Source organism: Bison bison, unplaced genomic scaffold (genome assembly GCF_000754665.1).
Source record: "Bison bison bison isolate TAMUID 2011002044 unplaced genomic scaffold, Bison_UMD1.0 scf7180017864303, whole genome shotgun sequence".
Taxonomy (NCBI): Eukaryota; Metazoa; Chordata; class Mammalia; order Artiodactyla; family Bovidae; genus Bison; species Bison bison.
In genome coordinates, this window is record NW_011494875.1 from 4,126,369 (window position 1) to 4,140,792 (window position 14,424).

At 36.4% G+C, this 14,424-nt stretch overlaps 1 protein-coding gene across 2 annotated transcripts in view; it reads right to left on the reverse strand.

Annotated features, from left to right (window-relative positions):
* Positions 1-14,424, reverse strand: part of SHPRH (SNF2 histone linker PHD RING helicase, E3 ubiquitin protein ligase) — a 91,030-nt gene that overhangs the window by 15,892 nt on the left and 60,714 nt on the right. For both annotated transcript variants that reach the window (XM_010851496.1, XM_010851497.1), the window contains exons 23-25: positions 13,786-13,887; positions 10,744-10,815; positions 8,859-9,047 (exon numbers count right to left, since the gene is read on the reverse strand). In XM_010851496.1, coding sequence (XP_010849798.1) covers positions 8,859-9,047; positions 10,744-10,815; positions 13,786-13,887 — 363 coding nt within the window. The remainder of the gene's footprint in view (positions 1-8,858; positions 9,048-10,743; positions 10,816-13,785; positions 13,888-14,424) is intronic.

Below are 14,424 nucleotides of genomic sequence, written 5' to 3' on the forward strand. Positions count from 1 at the left end.
TTTCCTCTCATGTGGTAAGCAGCCAAGAGCATTATAATAGTTAATACTGAAGAAAAAGAATTTGGAATTTTCCTTCTTTACAACAGAAGGATCTTATAAAATATTCTTTATGAAGATTTTTGCTCACCTGATTATAATTTAATGAGCAAAACCAGACTAGATCTCGAAGCTACATACACAGGTCTTTCACTTTTCGGAAAATTAAATACAAAGTTAAAAGCTCCAGATCACTGGGTCAAGGCAATGAAAAAAAGTAGGGCTCCATTACCAATAAAGGTTAACAAAAAATTTCTCATGAAATCTGGCCTAGAGGCTGTCTACTAGCATAACTAAAATCAGAAAGGTCATGTAGCTTCTTATCTATTGTTGAGTTCAGTTCAGTAGCTCAATCGTGTCCGACTCTTTTCGACCCCATGAATTGCAGCACGCCAGGCCTCCCTGTCCATCACCAACTCCCGGAGTTCACTCAGACTCACGTCCATTGAGTCAGTGATGCCATCCAGCCATCTCAACCTCTTGTTGTCCCCTTCTCCTCCTGCCCCCAATCCCTCCCAGCATCTGAGTCTCTTCCAATGACTCAACTCTTCACATGAGGTGGCCAAAGTATTGGAGTTTCAGCTTTAGCATCATTCCTTCCAAAGAAATCCCAGGGCTGATCTCATTCAGAATGGACTGGTTGGATCTCCTTGCAGTCCAAGGGACTCTCAAGAGTCTTCTCCAACACCACAGTTCAAAAGCATCAATTCTTCGGGGCTCAGCCTTCTTCACAGTTCAACTCTCACATCCATACATGACCACAGGAAAAACCATAGCCTTGACTAGACGGACCTTTGTTGGCAAAGTAATGTCTCTGCTTGTAAGCAGGTATAATTAACATTTTTTAAAATCAGAGTTAAATTTGATTGGAGTGTGCAGTTCTATACTCTCAGGCTCTTGTAAAATTCTGAAATCATAGACTCTGCGTTAAAAGCTGTTAAATGTGTTAGAAGGATAGAAAACTCAGTTTTGTTTCTATCATATATGTAGGAGACTAAAAGAATTCTAACAATAAAGCAATCAAGTAATATTTAATTTATTTAGACTTTGATCAACCCCTCTCCTCCAGAATGGGTCTAAATATTTTACCAATGCAACTTGGTGAGAGGTACTGCTTTTTATTCCCTGAGATCTTACTACTGGGGAAAGAGGGTGCACCTTAGAAAAATCCATGAGTATGGTAGAGAAGACAGACTGCAGTTGGCTTCACACTATTCCCTCCACATCTATGTCCTATCTGTTGAGACCCCTGACTTGGAGAAGGGAGAACAGACATGGTATGTTCCAAATGGAGCAGCAAAATGCTACTTGTACTTGATTCATATAAACAAAAGAAAAACAGTGCTCTAATGGCACCCTACTCCAGTACTCCTGCCTGGAGAATCCCATGGACGGAGGAGCCTGGTGGGCTGCAGTCCATGGGGTTGCTGAGGGTCGGACACGACTGAGCGACTTCACTTTCACTTTTCACTTTCATGCATTGGAGAAGGAAATGGCAACCCACTCCAGTGTTCTTGCCTGGAGAATCCTAGGGACGGGGGAGCCTGGTGGGCTGCCGTCTGTGGGGTCGCACAGAGTCGGACACGACTGAAGCGACTTAGCAGCAGCAGCAGCATGACTAGAAAGTTAGTACTGCTTTGTATTTTTTCTTCAGTGACTTATACAATAAAAGTGGAAACTGTGGATTCTGAAGCAGGGCTTGACAATCCACGACTGAACCAATAGTTCGTTGCCTGTTATAACCCTTCTTCACTGGTCTTAGTCCTTCCTCCTTCCTTTGGCTTCTTTTATTTCCTCTGTTAAATCTGTCCATCTGCCTCTCCCACACCTTTTCCTTCGTAGTATCTATGGATTCTCATGGTCAGGCTCAGCTCCACTGGCAGAATTAAAGGCTACAGTGTCTGCTGTGTTCTGAAGAGCACCAGAAAAAAGTCAACACAATGAAGATGATGAATGTATTCAGTTTTCATCAAACATCAGAGGAAATATTCATGTCAATAGATTCTACAGGCAGACCATATCCTTAGAGATTCTATAGAGATTGTGTATTAGTATATTATCTTTAACATATCTTCATACTACATTGTGTGCTTACGTGTGCTTAGTTGCTCAGTTATGTCAGACTCTTCGCAATCCCACAGACTGTAGCCCACCAGGATCCTCTGTCCATGAGATTCCCCAGGCAAGAACACTGGAGTGCATTGCCATTTCCTTCTCCAGAGAATCCTCCCAACCCAGGGATTGAACCCAGGTCTCCTGCATGGCAGGTGGATTCTTTACTGTCTGAGCCACCATATTAGTATATATATTCTATACATGTGAAATACACACAAACTAAGATATACAAGACATGTCAAATAATGTCTCATAGTAATGAGGCCAATCACTTATGACTCTAAAGCGAAGGCTGAATAAAGTCATTTTCAGAAGTGCAAAAACTGATTTGCCATTCACATGCTCATCATGTTAAAATTTCTTGATGCAGTTATAGCACAGTGAAAAAAAGAATCAAAGAATGAGGGCTACATGAATAATGATATCAGATAAGGCTGACACAGAAGTGCAGGAAGTTAGCTAAAAAAATGAGAACTTCTATTAGACTAGGATTCTTCACTGAAAAGTGAAATTTAAACGATATAGGATCAGGATTCTGCTCCTTTCTGCATGACTTCAATCACTCTGCTTGGTTCCGTAATGAAAAGTATTTATATAACAAAATGTGGATGTATAAATATTATAATATAAAAATGATACTATCACAAAAATAGAAAGGAGGAATAGATGCATTAATTTTCTCCTATTTTAAAATGAGGAGCCAGCAGATACTGTCTAAAGCTAGTACTTTAAGAAACAAAATTGATGTATATTACTGAGAATCATAGAGGTGATCTTTGTAACTAAAAATAGAAATTGTTCACAGTGGCAAGGCAAAGTAGGATGGATGAAGGAGAATGTTAGTTTTCACTCTGCGCCATTCATTTCATTCTCATTTATTTTAATCTTTTGTATAAATTACTTCCACTAAAAAATAACATTATACTGATTTTTGACAGAGGAATAAGGGTTTTAAGGGAATGTGTGGGAAACTTGTAATTCTGGGAACTTTAAAAACTTATTGTATTAGTGATACAATTGGGATTGTGTTTATCATAAGTGATAAACACATCCCTGGTGGCTAAGATGGTAAAGGATCTGCCTGTAATGCAGGATATCCAGGTTGGATCCCTGGGTTGGGAAGATCCCCTAGAGAAGGGAATGGCTACTTACTCCAATATTTTCACCTGGTGAATTCCATGGACAGAGGAGACTACAGTCAATGGGGTTGCAAAGAGTCAGACATGACTGAGCAACTAACACACATTTTATTATAAATGAACTGGTCTTCTGAATTACGCCATTACTCTAGTGCTGTGTAATACTGTACCTACAGCACCTCTCACTGCTCTAGGGTCAAATGGGTGCCTTGCCTCTGTTAGCTGCAACAGGAAAGGAGTGTCAGCCTTGTTAGAAATGGGACAATCACAGCTGAAACAGAGCAGAGTTAGTATTTACATTTTCCAGCTATTACTTGGATAGATTTTTTGCAGTCTTTTAAACTTACTATAAGACTCAAAAATCCTGAGATAAGAGCTTTTTTTGAAAATTCATTTAACTGAAGAACATCACTTTTAAAAAGACAAATTTATACAATTTAGCTCCCTCACGCCCCCAAAAGAACTATAATCGTTCATCAGTTATAACTAGGGCTATAATTTGGTAATAGGTCACAGATTTTTCTTTAGGTTTTCTTACTGGTTTGTAACTTCCAAATAACCTGAATGTTTCCTATTTTTAGGAAAACAGTACGGAGGAAGTAATTTCCTGTCTTGGGACTTTCTTTCATTACTTTTATGCTGGGCTCCTTTTAAAGTAGAGCCGACTCTTCAATTTGCCTGTGCTGTCCACAGTAGTTCTAGCTGAGTAAGATCAGTTAACATTATTTTATTTCTGTCTGCACCTGTTCACCATGCTAAAAACCCAAGTTGATAGTGACAGATACAATTTAGTGCAGTTACACAGTTTATATATGATTGATCTCACAAATCAGGAATATTTTTCAAGTTCTTGCCTGGGAGAATGATTGGGCTTTTCACATGTTTCTTCAATAAAGTCCAGTGGAAACTCCACCCAGGCAGCCTAGGTGGGAAATTTTACAAGTGCACTTAGCCACAAAAATATCCTGTTCTTTAAAGTATTTTGAATAATTATTTCAAAGAGATAAAAAGGTAGCAATTGCAAAAAAGTTAAAAATTTTATTTGGACCCAAAGGTTATGGGGGATATTATATGTAAATATAATAGATGGGGAATAGATGGGGAAAACAATGGAAACAGAGACAGACTTTATATTCTTGGCTTCCAAAATCACTGCAGGTGGTGACTGCAGCCATGAAATTAAAAGTTGCTTGTTTTTTGGAAAAAAAGCTATGACAAACCTACACAGCATATTAAAATGAAGAGACATTACTTTGCCAACAAAGATCCATCTAGTCAAAGCTATGGTTTTTCCAGTAGTCATGCAGGATGTGAGAGTTGGACTATAAAGAAAGCTGAGTGCCGAAGAATTGATGCTTTTGAACTGTGGTGATGGAGAAGACTCTGAGAGTCCCTTGGACTGCAAGGAGATCCAACCAGTCAATTGTAAAGGAAATCAGTCCTGAATATTCACTGGAAGGACTGATGCTGAAGCTGAAGCTCCAATATTTTGGCCACCTAAAACAAAGAGCTGACTCACTGGAAAAGACCCTGATGCCAGGAAAGATTGAAGGCAGGAGCAGAAGGGGACAACAGAGGATGAGATGGGTGAATGGCATCACCGACTCAATGTACACGAATTTGAGCAAGCTCAAGAGAAGCCTGGGGTGCTGAAGTCCATGGGGTCACAAAGAGCCAGACATGACTGAGCGAATGACCAACAACAACAAGATAATATCAAATATCTTATATAAGAATACTTAGAGGAGCATATTTAAATATAGCCACTTGTGGATTATATTTACCAAATTATTTTATGTCAACTTTAAACTCAGTCAGAATTTTACAGTCAGTTTTATCCCACCTAGATATTTTAATTATACTTAGAAAGTACAAGACAGACTTTACAAGTCACCTTCAAGTAAACTGAATAAAAACTGGAAAAAAAAAAAAAAAAAAAAGAAAAAAAAAAAAAAAAAAAAGGAAAAGAAACAACATGATCCTACACATAGTATAGTTTTACAAATGGTATTGCTAGGTTTCTCTGAGTTTTAATGTAGAAATACAATATTTTTTTTTTCCTCTACAAAAAGGTTGTATAAAACATCTTCACCAGCAGATCTGCTTGTTAAAAATGCAGATTTCTGGACCAGATCCAAGATCTTACAAGTTAAAAGTTACGGGAATGCAGCCTGAAAATATACTTTAATTTAAAAAACAGAGCACTTGATCACTAGGCACTCAAAAGTTTGAGAAGCTGAAGTGCTGTGTGTGTAGCGGGTGCTGTTGTGCTGTGGCTATATCCATGTATTCTCTTTTGGATAGAAACTTCTTATGACATAAGAATCTTGTTCATTACAGGGTCAGGGTTTCCAATGACAAAAATGCTTTGTATGAAAGAGAGCCAAACTGAGGACACAGGGAACAGGTCACGTGGGGCCTATGTTCTGCCAGGAGGCCTACTTCACCCTCTAAAATGCCTGGCAGTTGTCAGAACTCGCAGGGGGAATTTTGTTTACTTTGCGAAATGCCCAGGAGGTTCCAAGGGTCATTTAGGAATACTGTGACACTGCTGTTAGGGTAGTGACAGTCTTTAACTTAAATGCATACCCTAATTCACTAATGAATACTTCATTCATTTTATTTCCGTGGTCAATCAACAGGATTCCTTACACTGGGAAATACCAGTAGGAAAAAAAAAAGTCTTATATTATTTAATTCTATTTTTATGTTCTCCAAATATCCTTTACCAGAGATCAGCTAGATGATTAAGCACCACGTATGAAATTACATTGTTTGCTGTGTCCGAGTGTCTGGACATGAATGCTTAGAGTGAAGTGAACATTTCAGATAAAAACTTTAATGAAATAAATTTCAAAACAATGCCTTCGGTATTTACATAGAGCCATCTTTATATCCCTCAACTCTAAGACAGATGACGTGATCAATTAAGTGGGACAATCTCAGACGGTCAGAGTGCAGTGCGAGTCTGAGAAAACAAGCAGATGCTTCAAGAAGGTGGCAGAAATGTGACAGTCAGAAAAGGACACAGGCAGCAGAAGGTGGAAGTGGCAGACAGAAATGGTGACAGAAAACAAAAAGTAAATGCAGAGAGAAGCAATGTGAGAATGCAGAAAAGTGATAAAACTTGCTTGCATAGTAAGTATAATATTCAGTCATGTATTTAATAAAAAGGAAATGTAAGTATATGTACATATAAGATAATTTAAATTTGATAAATTCTGTATTCTTTTTGGAAAAAATTATTTAATTGGAGGATATTTACTTTACAATATTGTGATGGTTTTTGTCATACATCAATATGAATTAGCCACAGGTATACGTGTGTCCCCCCCATTCTGAACCCCTCTCCCACTTCCCTCTCCACCCTATCCCCAGAACTTACACTGGTTATCTATTTTATATATGGTAATGTAAACATGTTTCAATGCTATAAATTTTTTTTTTTGGTAGATCCTTCAATTAATTCATGTGTTCATCAATATCCACGAAAGACAGGAAAAAGTCAGAGCATAATATACAGTATTTGTACACTGATATTCCTGTCCCAATAGGACAGCATATGTAACTGTCCTGATCTTTCTCCTAGGTGTCTAGGAGAGTTGCCATAAAATGAACAGGTGTTTGGGTTTGATGCCCTCAGTTTCAGAGAGATGGTGCTGTTTACTGGTAGCCAGGGCAATCACTTCCTAAACCTTACTGCATGAAGTCTGACACAGCAGTTCCTTCTTATGCTTGTTCCCTGTACTGTCATGAATGTGTTCACTGAAGGGTCAGCAGCCCTTCTTAGCCATGCATGCCATCTGTGGCTCCTGGGATGCCTGAGGCCAGAGGAGAAGAGACAGGGAAAGAAAAAAGACTTTATGCAAAGGAAAGGAAGGAAAAAACTTTAAGAGTAGGAAGAGAGGAGGGGGGTGAACTGAAAAAGAAAGGAGTTCTCTGTGTGGTCAACAGGCTAAAGTATAATCAGCTCCAGATATTATATACCTTCCACTTGGACCACTTACTCAACATTCAAATTTCACTGCTTCAGCTTCTACCACCTCACCTGAGTTACCCATTTCTACAGTCACATCTGGAGTACTGAATACCTAACTTCTTTGAAAAGAACTAATACAAATATCACAAGATATTGCTCATATGTGGAATCTATAAAACAGAAACAAGTCACAATAGTAGGAAACAAACTTATGGTTGCCAGGGGGAGTGATAAATTGGGACACTGGTATTGACATATATACACTACTCTATATGAAACAGAGAACTAATAAGGACCTACTGCATAGCACAGGGAACTCTACTCAATACTCTTAATGACACACATGGGAAAAGAATCTTAAAAAAATAAAAGTGGACACATGCATATGTTTAACTGATTTACTTTGTTGTACACCTGAAACTAATACTGTAAATCAACTATATTTCAGTAATAGTAATAATAATAAAAAGGTCTCCTATTCTCTGATAAGGACCTGTGGTTAAGTTTACTCACAAAATATAACCTTGGACAATAAGTGAGCAGAGAGCAGCAGGGACCCAGAAGGAGAAGGAATTAATGAAACATATTCTACTACTTCTAGCTTATGAGCCAGCTCCATCAGTCTTCCAACTGCTTCTTCTGGCCTGCATTCTCTACCATACTCAGTTGTTGAATTGTCCTCTAAGTTTGGTTAGGAAAACAAACAGAAAAAGCACGTTTATATAAAACAAAAAACAAAAAACCTAGTAAAGGCTTTTCATTAAATAAATACCCCCTCAGGCAGAAAGTCCAGTTACAGATCCTACTTGGATTTTGGGCTTCCCTGGTGGCTCAGTGGTAAATGTAGGAGACGTGGGTTTGATCCCTGGGTTGGGAAGAGCTTCTGGAGAAGAAAATGGCAACCCACTCCAGTATTCTTGCCTGAGAAATTCTATGGACAGAGGAGCCTGGTGGGCCACAGTCCATGGGGGTCACAAAAGAGTGGGACACAACTTAGCAACTAAACAACAAATCTGGAATTTATTTCATTTGCATTTTAAATTATAGTCTTCTTTCTTAAAGTTCTGAATGAAGCATGGGAAAAAAAATTAGGAAAACAAAGCAAAGTTTTGGCTAGTCTGAAATATCAATCCATGCCATCTAAAAATGCACTATCTCCTTGTGACAGTCTTCACTAATAACTTCAGGAATCAATTTATTTTATCCCTCAATTTGGTGGGGCATATCTTCTTTTTCCTGATACACTGGGCTGAATGGAAGAATGAAGAAAAGAAACCTGGATGTGAATCAGAGCTCTATCTAATAGCTGTAGTGCTCAGAAACACTATTTAAAAAAAAAGGACTGGAATTCTAAGATGTCACTTTTTTGCTGTAGTGGGCATAATTATTACTGTGTTTGAAAAAGCATTCCTGTGTTCCTACCGTGAGGAATGAGTAGATGTACTGAGGCTTTCAGGCAGTGTATCTACCGTCAACAGTAGTTGCTTCATAGTCACTGAGCCAGCCTTGCTCTGATTCTGATGCTCTCACTGCCAGATACTAACTTCTATTACACTGCTCAGACTATGCATGTTCTTAACCGACTTTACCTTCACAGGGATGTCCTCTTCCTGGCTGGCTTTCTCTGAGGTGAAGACATAGGAGATTTCTTTGTGAGATGTGGTCTGGCGGCAGATGGCACACCTGATGGAGCTCCTGTGAGACCCCACGCTGTACTGTTCGATAATAATTGAAATGCACTCATTACAGAAACAGTGCCCGCAGGTCAGTACTGCCCACTAAAGAAGAAAACACACAGAATATGCCTCAGCAAGATGCTATCAAAGATGCCTTCCAATCTATAAATCTATTAAAAGGAGAGGAAGAGTGCCATCATTTCATTTCCTAAATATTTCATGATATATAATAAAAAACCTTTAAGTCATAAAAACTAAATTATACTTTTAAACTATTTTTTAGTGAACCATAGTTTTTAGTTCTGCTCACACTAATAGGAGGACTAATAGTCATCAATATTTCATAAGATGTTGGTGTTCTCATTTCAGTATTTACGAAAAATGCAAATTACTCTAATAGAGTAATAGATTGACTACAATATTAACTGAGATATCATATTCAATACATTCTATACAACTTATTAAACAGATTTAATTTTTATATATTAAAGCATTTATTATACAGAAAATGAGATGCAAATGGTAAAGATGATAACATTTCTCAAACTAGTTGCATGAATCTCATCAAAACTAAAAGAAACTACTTACACTATGATCCTTTCCATTATTATAGTAATTTTGTCAAAATGTTTTTATCACTTATTTTTTATCAGTAATCTCCAGTATTACCTTGATTAATATTCTTTTGCTCAGTTTCCAATCTATCCTTTTAAGATTTATTATCAATAAAATATCCTTTAAATATTCTCCATAAATCATGGAGACTAAAAGGTATGTGCTTTCTGGTTACTGATGGTCAGAGTGCAGAATTCATATATTTAAACTTTTACTCTTAGTTCATAGGAAAAAAAATGCCAGAGACACTCATTTTAAAAAAAAGAAAAAAAGACTTTTTCATATTAAAAAAAAAAAAAGAATATTCTATTACATGCTACTGCTGCTGCTAAGTCGCTTCAGTCGTGTCCGACTCTGTGCGACCCCATAGACAGCAGCCCACCAGGTTCCGCCGTCCCTGGGATTCTCCAGGCAAGAACACTGGAGTGGGTTGCCATTTCCTTCTCCAATGCATGAAAGTGAAAAGTGAAAGTGAAGTCGCTCAGTCGTGTCCGACTCTTAGCGACGCCATGGACTGCAGCCCACCAGGCTCCTCCATCCATGGTATTTTCCAGGCAAGAGTATTGGAGTGGGGTGCCATTGCCTTCTCCGCTATTACATATTTATTTATCACACAAAGTAGGAACTTAGAGTATCATAAATCACATTTTATAAAATAAAAATAATCTTTTTGAGGAGAACTAATACAGTACCATTTATTTTAGACATTTGTACACTAATATTCAAACACATAAATTCCTTTAGGATTACTGTTATTTGTGCTTTAAATTCTGGTACTATTAGATATTAATAATATTAAGTAAGAACTATGTTACTATAAATTTGTAATACCATATATAAATCTGTGTATGTTGTATTGTATTGTATTTTCTGTACAATTCCCAAATATCCATGATAAACTGACAGTCAACTGACTGAAAACAATGCTTAAAATTATTCATCTTTAATGAAAAAGATGGGGTTATTCTAGAAACATGTTTGATCCATCACTTAAGAGAAAAAACACTGCTCAAACATATTTGACATTAAGCATGTTAGTTAACCTCTGGCCCTATCTTTAAGACAGAGATAATATTCGCCTTGCATGCAAGGTTTGAGGGTGGAGCAGGGGAATTTGTATGTAGAAGCCTTAGAAAACTGTACAGTATTTTATAAATGTATGCAGTATTTATTATAATTTCACCTGTTTTCCCAGTTGCCGAGCACAGATTGGACAAGGTTCTGGATTAATACCTCCTGATGTTTTGTCCTGAGACTGTCCAAAAAAGAAGAAATAAAACATGTATTAGTTACATTTTAAAAGCTCATACATGTTTTACAACTCATTTATAAAGGTAAATATTGGCAATTGAATTAAAATAATAATTGAGATGACCTAATAATTCATATATTACCTAATATTATCAATCCTGAGATGTACAAATAAATTTATTTAAGGAGTGAACAAAAACATGCTCACAATTTTTAATATCACTTGTGAAAGTTGTCATATTACTATATTTATGATTTTTTGTGATTATAGAAGGCAAAATAAAAAGCAAAATATTGATACAATTTAGCTAAATTCTCAAATTTTACTTTCATGCTAGATTTTTTTTTTGATAAAGAAATAGGTATTCTGCATATCCAGTTGGCACAGGATCACAGACATGGGAAGAGGCAGCATTTATTCACATAATTCCTTATTAATGCTGATTTCTTCTCAGGACCCTTTCTCTAATTTCACTAAGCAGAAATACTATTAATTTGAGAGCTATCTACGCCTGGAAATCATGTCAAAATAGCTTTTCAAAATCTCCTTAAAAACTGGAAGACTTCCAAAACAAACTCATCAAAATGAACAAGTTTTAAAACTGAGGACAACAAGATAAAGGAAAATAAATTAGACTCATAGTATTACTAAACTGTTCTTGATTACCCTTTGACTTTTATAAGCAGGAAAAAAAAAGTAAATTGTGCATGGATTCAGCAGTTCTAATGGTTAAAACAACTCCATTAACTATAATGTAAGTATGCAAGCATTTAAAAAAGTTGAACTGAATTATCCTTTCCCTTTTTAATTAATGATTTATTTCAGGTAATATGTAACAAACCACCTCAAACCTTAGTGGCTAAAAAAAACATTTATTTCTTCTGATTCTACCGGTCACCTGGGTAATTCTGGGATGGGCTGATTTGCCTCGGGCTGGCCCCACACTTATGTCTAGCAGTTGGTAAGAGTTGGTCTGGGGAGAGGGCTAAGTTGAGGTATTTGCTCCTCAAGAATGGAACCTGGGCTTCTTCACTTGGTCTGAGAGTCCAAAAAAACAACACAACTGGGAGAATGCCAAAGTGCATTACTGTTGTTTAGTCCCTAAGCTGTGTTTCTTTTGCAACACCATGGGCTGTAGCCTGCCAGGCTCCTCTGTCCATGGGATTTGGAGTGGGTTGCCATTTCCTTTTCCAGGGGATCTTCCAGACCCAGGGAATGAACCTGTGTGGCCAGCATTGGTAGGAGGATCCTTTACCACTGAGCTACCTGGGAAGTCCCCAAAGTGCGTAGACTTTTCAAATCTCTGCTATGACACAAGGCCAAAAGCAAATCATCTGGCTAAGCCCAGAGTCAGTGTGGGAGCAGAGTAACTAAGAGCATGCACAGAAGAGAAGGCATTACTATGTTATTTTATAAACAGTCTACTATTTGTTTTCTCTTCTAATTTGCTTAACATAAGAATTAGCATTTTTTCCATAAAGGGCCTGGTAGTAAATATTTTAGGCTTTGTGGGCCATATGATCTCTGTTGCAACAACTCAACTCTGCTATTACATAGCACAAAAGCAGCTGCAGACAATACTTAATGAATGACAATAGCTGTGTTTCAATAAATCTTTAAAATTAAAAAAAACTGGTGATGGGTTGGATTTGTCCTATGTGTAGTAGTTTATGGATTCCTATTTTCCTTCATTTATAAACTATTTATTTCTATTTTTAGGGTTTTCCTATATAGATTATATCTTTGGGATTTTAACCTTTTAAAAAATAATTCAACATATAGAGGATATCAACTTATTCTATAACTAAAAAAAACGATCAACTGTCTCTTAATTTTGACCCTCATATTTAAAGTACAGAAATCTTATGTCATCTGGATTTTTGCATGAGACTGACCTCAAATTTTTCTCTTTTGTTTTTCCCCTGCCAAAAGAGCAATCATAGTATTGTAATATAAAAATATTAATAGCAAATACCTAGAAATGGTTTAATAAGCCAGGAAACACTTTAAACATTTACATATATTAATTCATTTAATCTTACAAGGAGTCTGACAAGAGTATTACTATTCTTATTTTACAGAAGGGACAAAGAGAAGAAAATAACTTGAAAAAAGTCCTATATTTAGAAAATAGTGGCTTCATGATCCAGCTTGCACTGTCTAGGTCAAGAGTCTACCTTCTGAATGACATGCTATTTTACTGATAATGAATGTTTTTCATTTTGTCATCACTGAGATTTAATGACATTCACTCAAATGTTATTTTGCACCAGTTTTTCAGGACCAATTGTAGTCTACTCTTTGCTTCATTTTTCCTATCCAAAAATCTTCTACTCTGATAAGTTCTCTGATAAGTTATTTTGTTAACTGTCACATTTATGCTTGCCAGAAAGCTGAATTACATTCATCCATGTCTGATAGAGTACTTTGCTTACTACTCAGAAAATATGCTGTGAATTACATTAAATACTTCATTGTCATGTCCTCTTATTTAGTAGGTTTCCAAACACACTGCACAATTTCAGATAACAAATTAAAAAAATCTGTGCATGCATTAATGGAGGCAGGTGTATGTATTATACAGTGCAATCTTCACCAGAGGTATGCTGTAATGCATTAATGGAGGCAGGTGTATGTATTACACAGTGCAATCTTCACCAGAGGTATGCTGTAATACTATCTATCGCTGTTCAAGGTTTTGAACTAGTCTGTTTACATTGTGCCATGCTATATACTCATACCCTTTACATTATCTGTATAACATATTTTCTATAGACGTCATCTTCTTTTCTGATCTGCACAGGTACTGCAGACATAGCTAGTGTTCTGACATGTAACTAACACAAACAAAAAATGATGAAAAAAACACCTATAGCATTAATTATGGGACAAACAGATTAAATAAAATGAGTCAATAAAGTGGTTTATTGATGGTGTAATATGGGAAAAAGTAACATCTTTTAAAAACAATACCTTTTCCAAGTTAGTTAGGTAAAGAAGCTGCCCAAGCTTTTTCTGCAGCTGGGATGTAGCAACAGCTTTATCATTTAGTAGTTTTATACGATTCTGTTCTACCTAAAAAGTAAAATAAAACATCTTTATTCTAAGATGGTAACATTATACTAAACACACACAATTCTTCTATTTTAATTCATCCTTTCAACATTTAAGAAGCATATTTAAGTGTGAAAACTCAAATGTGCAAAATGGATACTAGAGAATATATTTTAAAAAATACATATATTTTGCTGTATAGAAGAAATAGTATATAATGAACATTTCTAAGTTTTTCTAAGTTACAGTCTCCAAGCTTTACAGAAACAAGATTTAAAAATATAAGGAACAAAAACAAGTAATAAAGAAAATTATATTTTTAATAGGAAGAGGAAAGTTTGGTGAAGTTATTTTTTAAATTCTGAGATATAAAGAGGGATTTTACAGATAGTAACCTGTCAAGTTTTCTGGGCTCCAAAATCACTGCAGATGGTGACTGCAGCCATGAAATTAAAAGACGCTTACTCCTTGGAAGGAAAGTTATGACAAACCTAGACAGCATATTAAAAAGCAGAGATCTTACTTTGCCAACAAAGGTTCGTCTAGTCAAGGCTATGG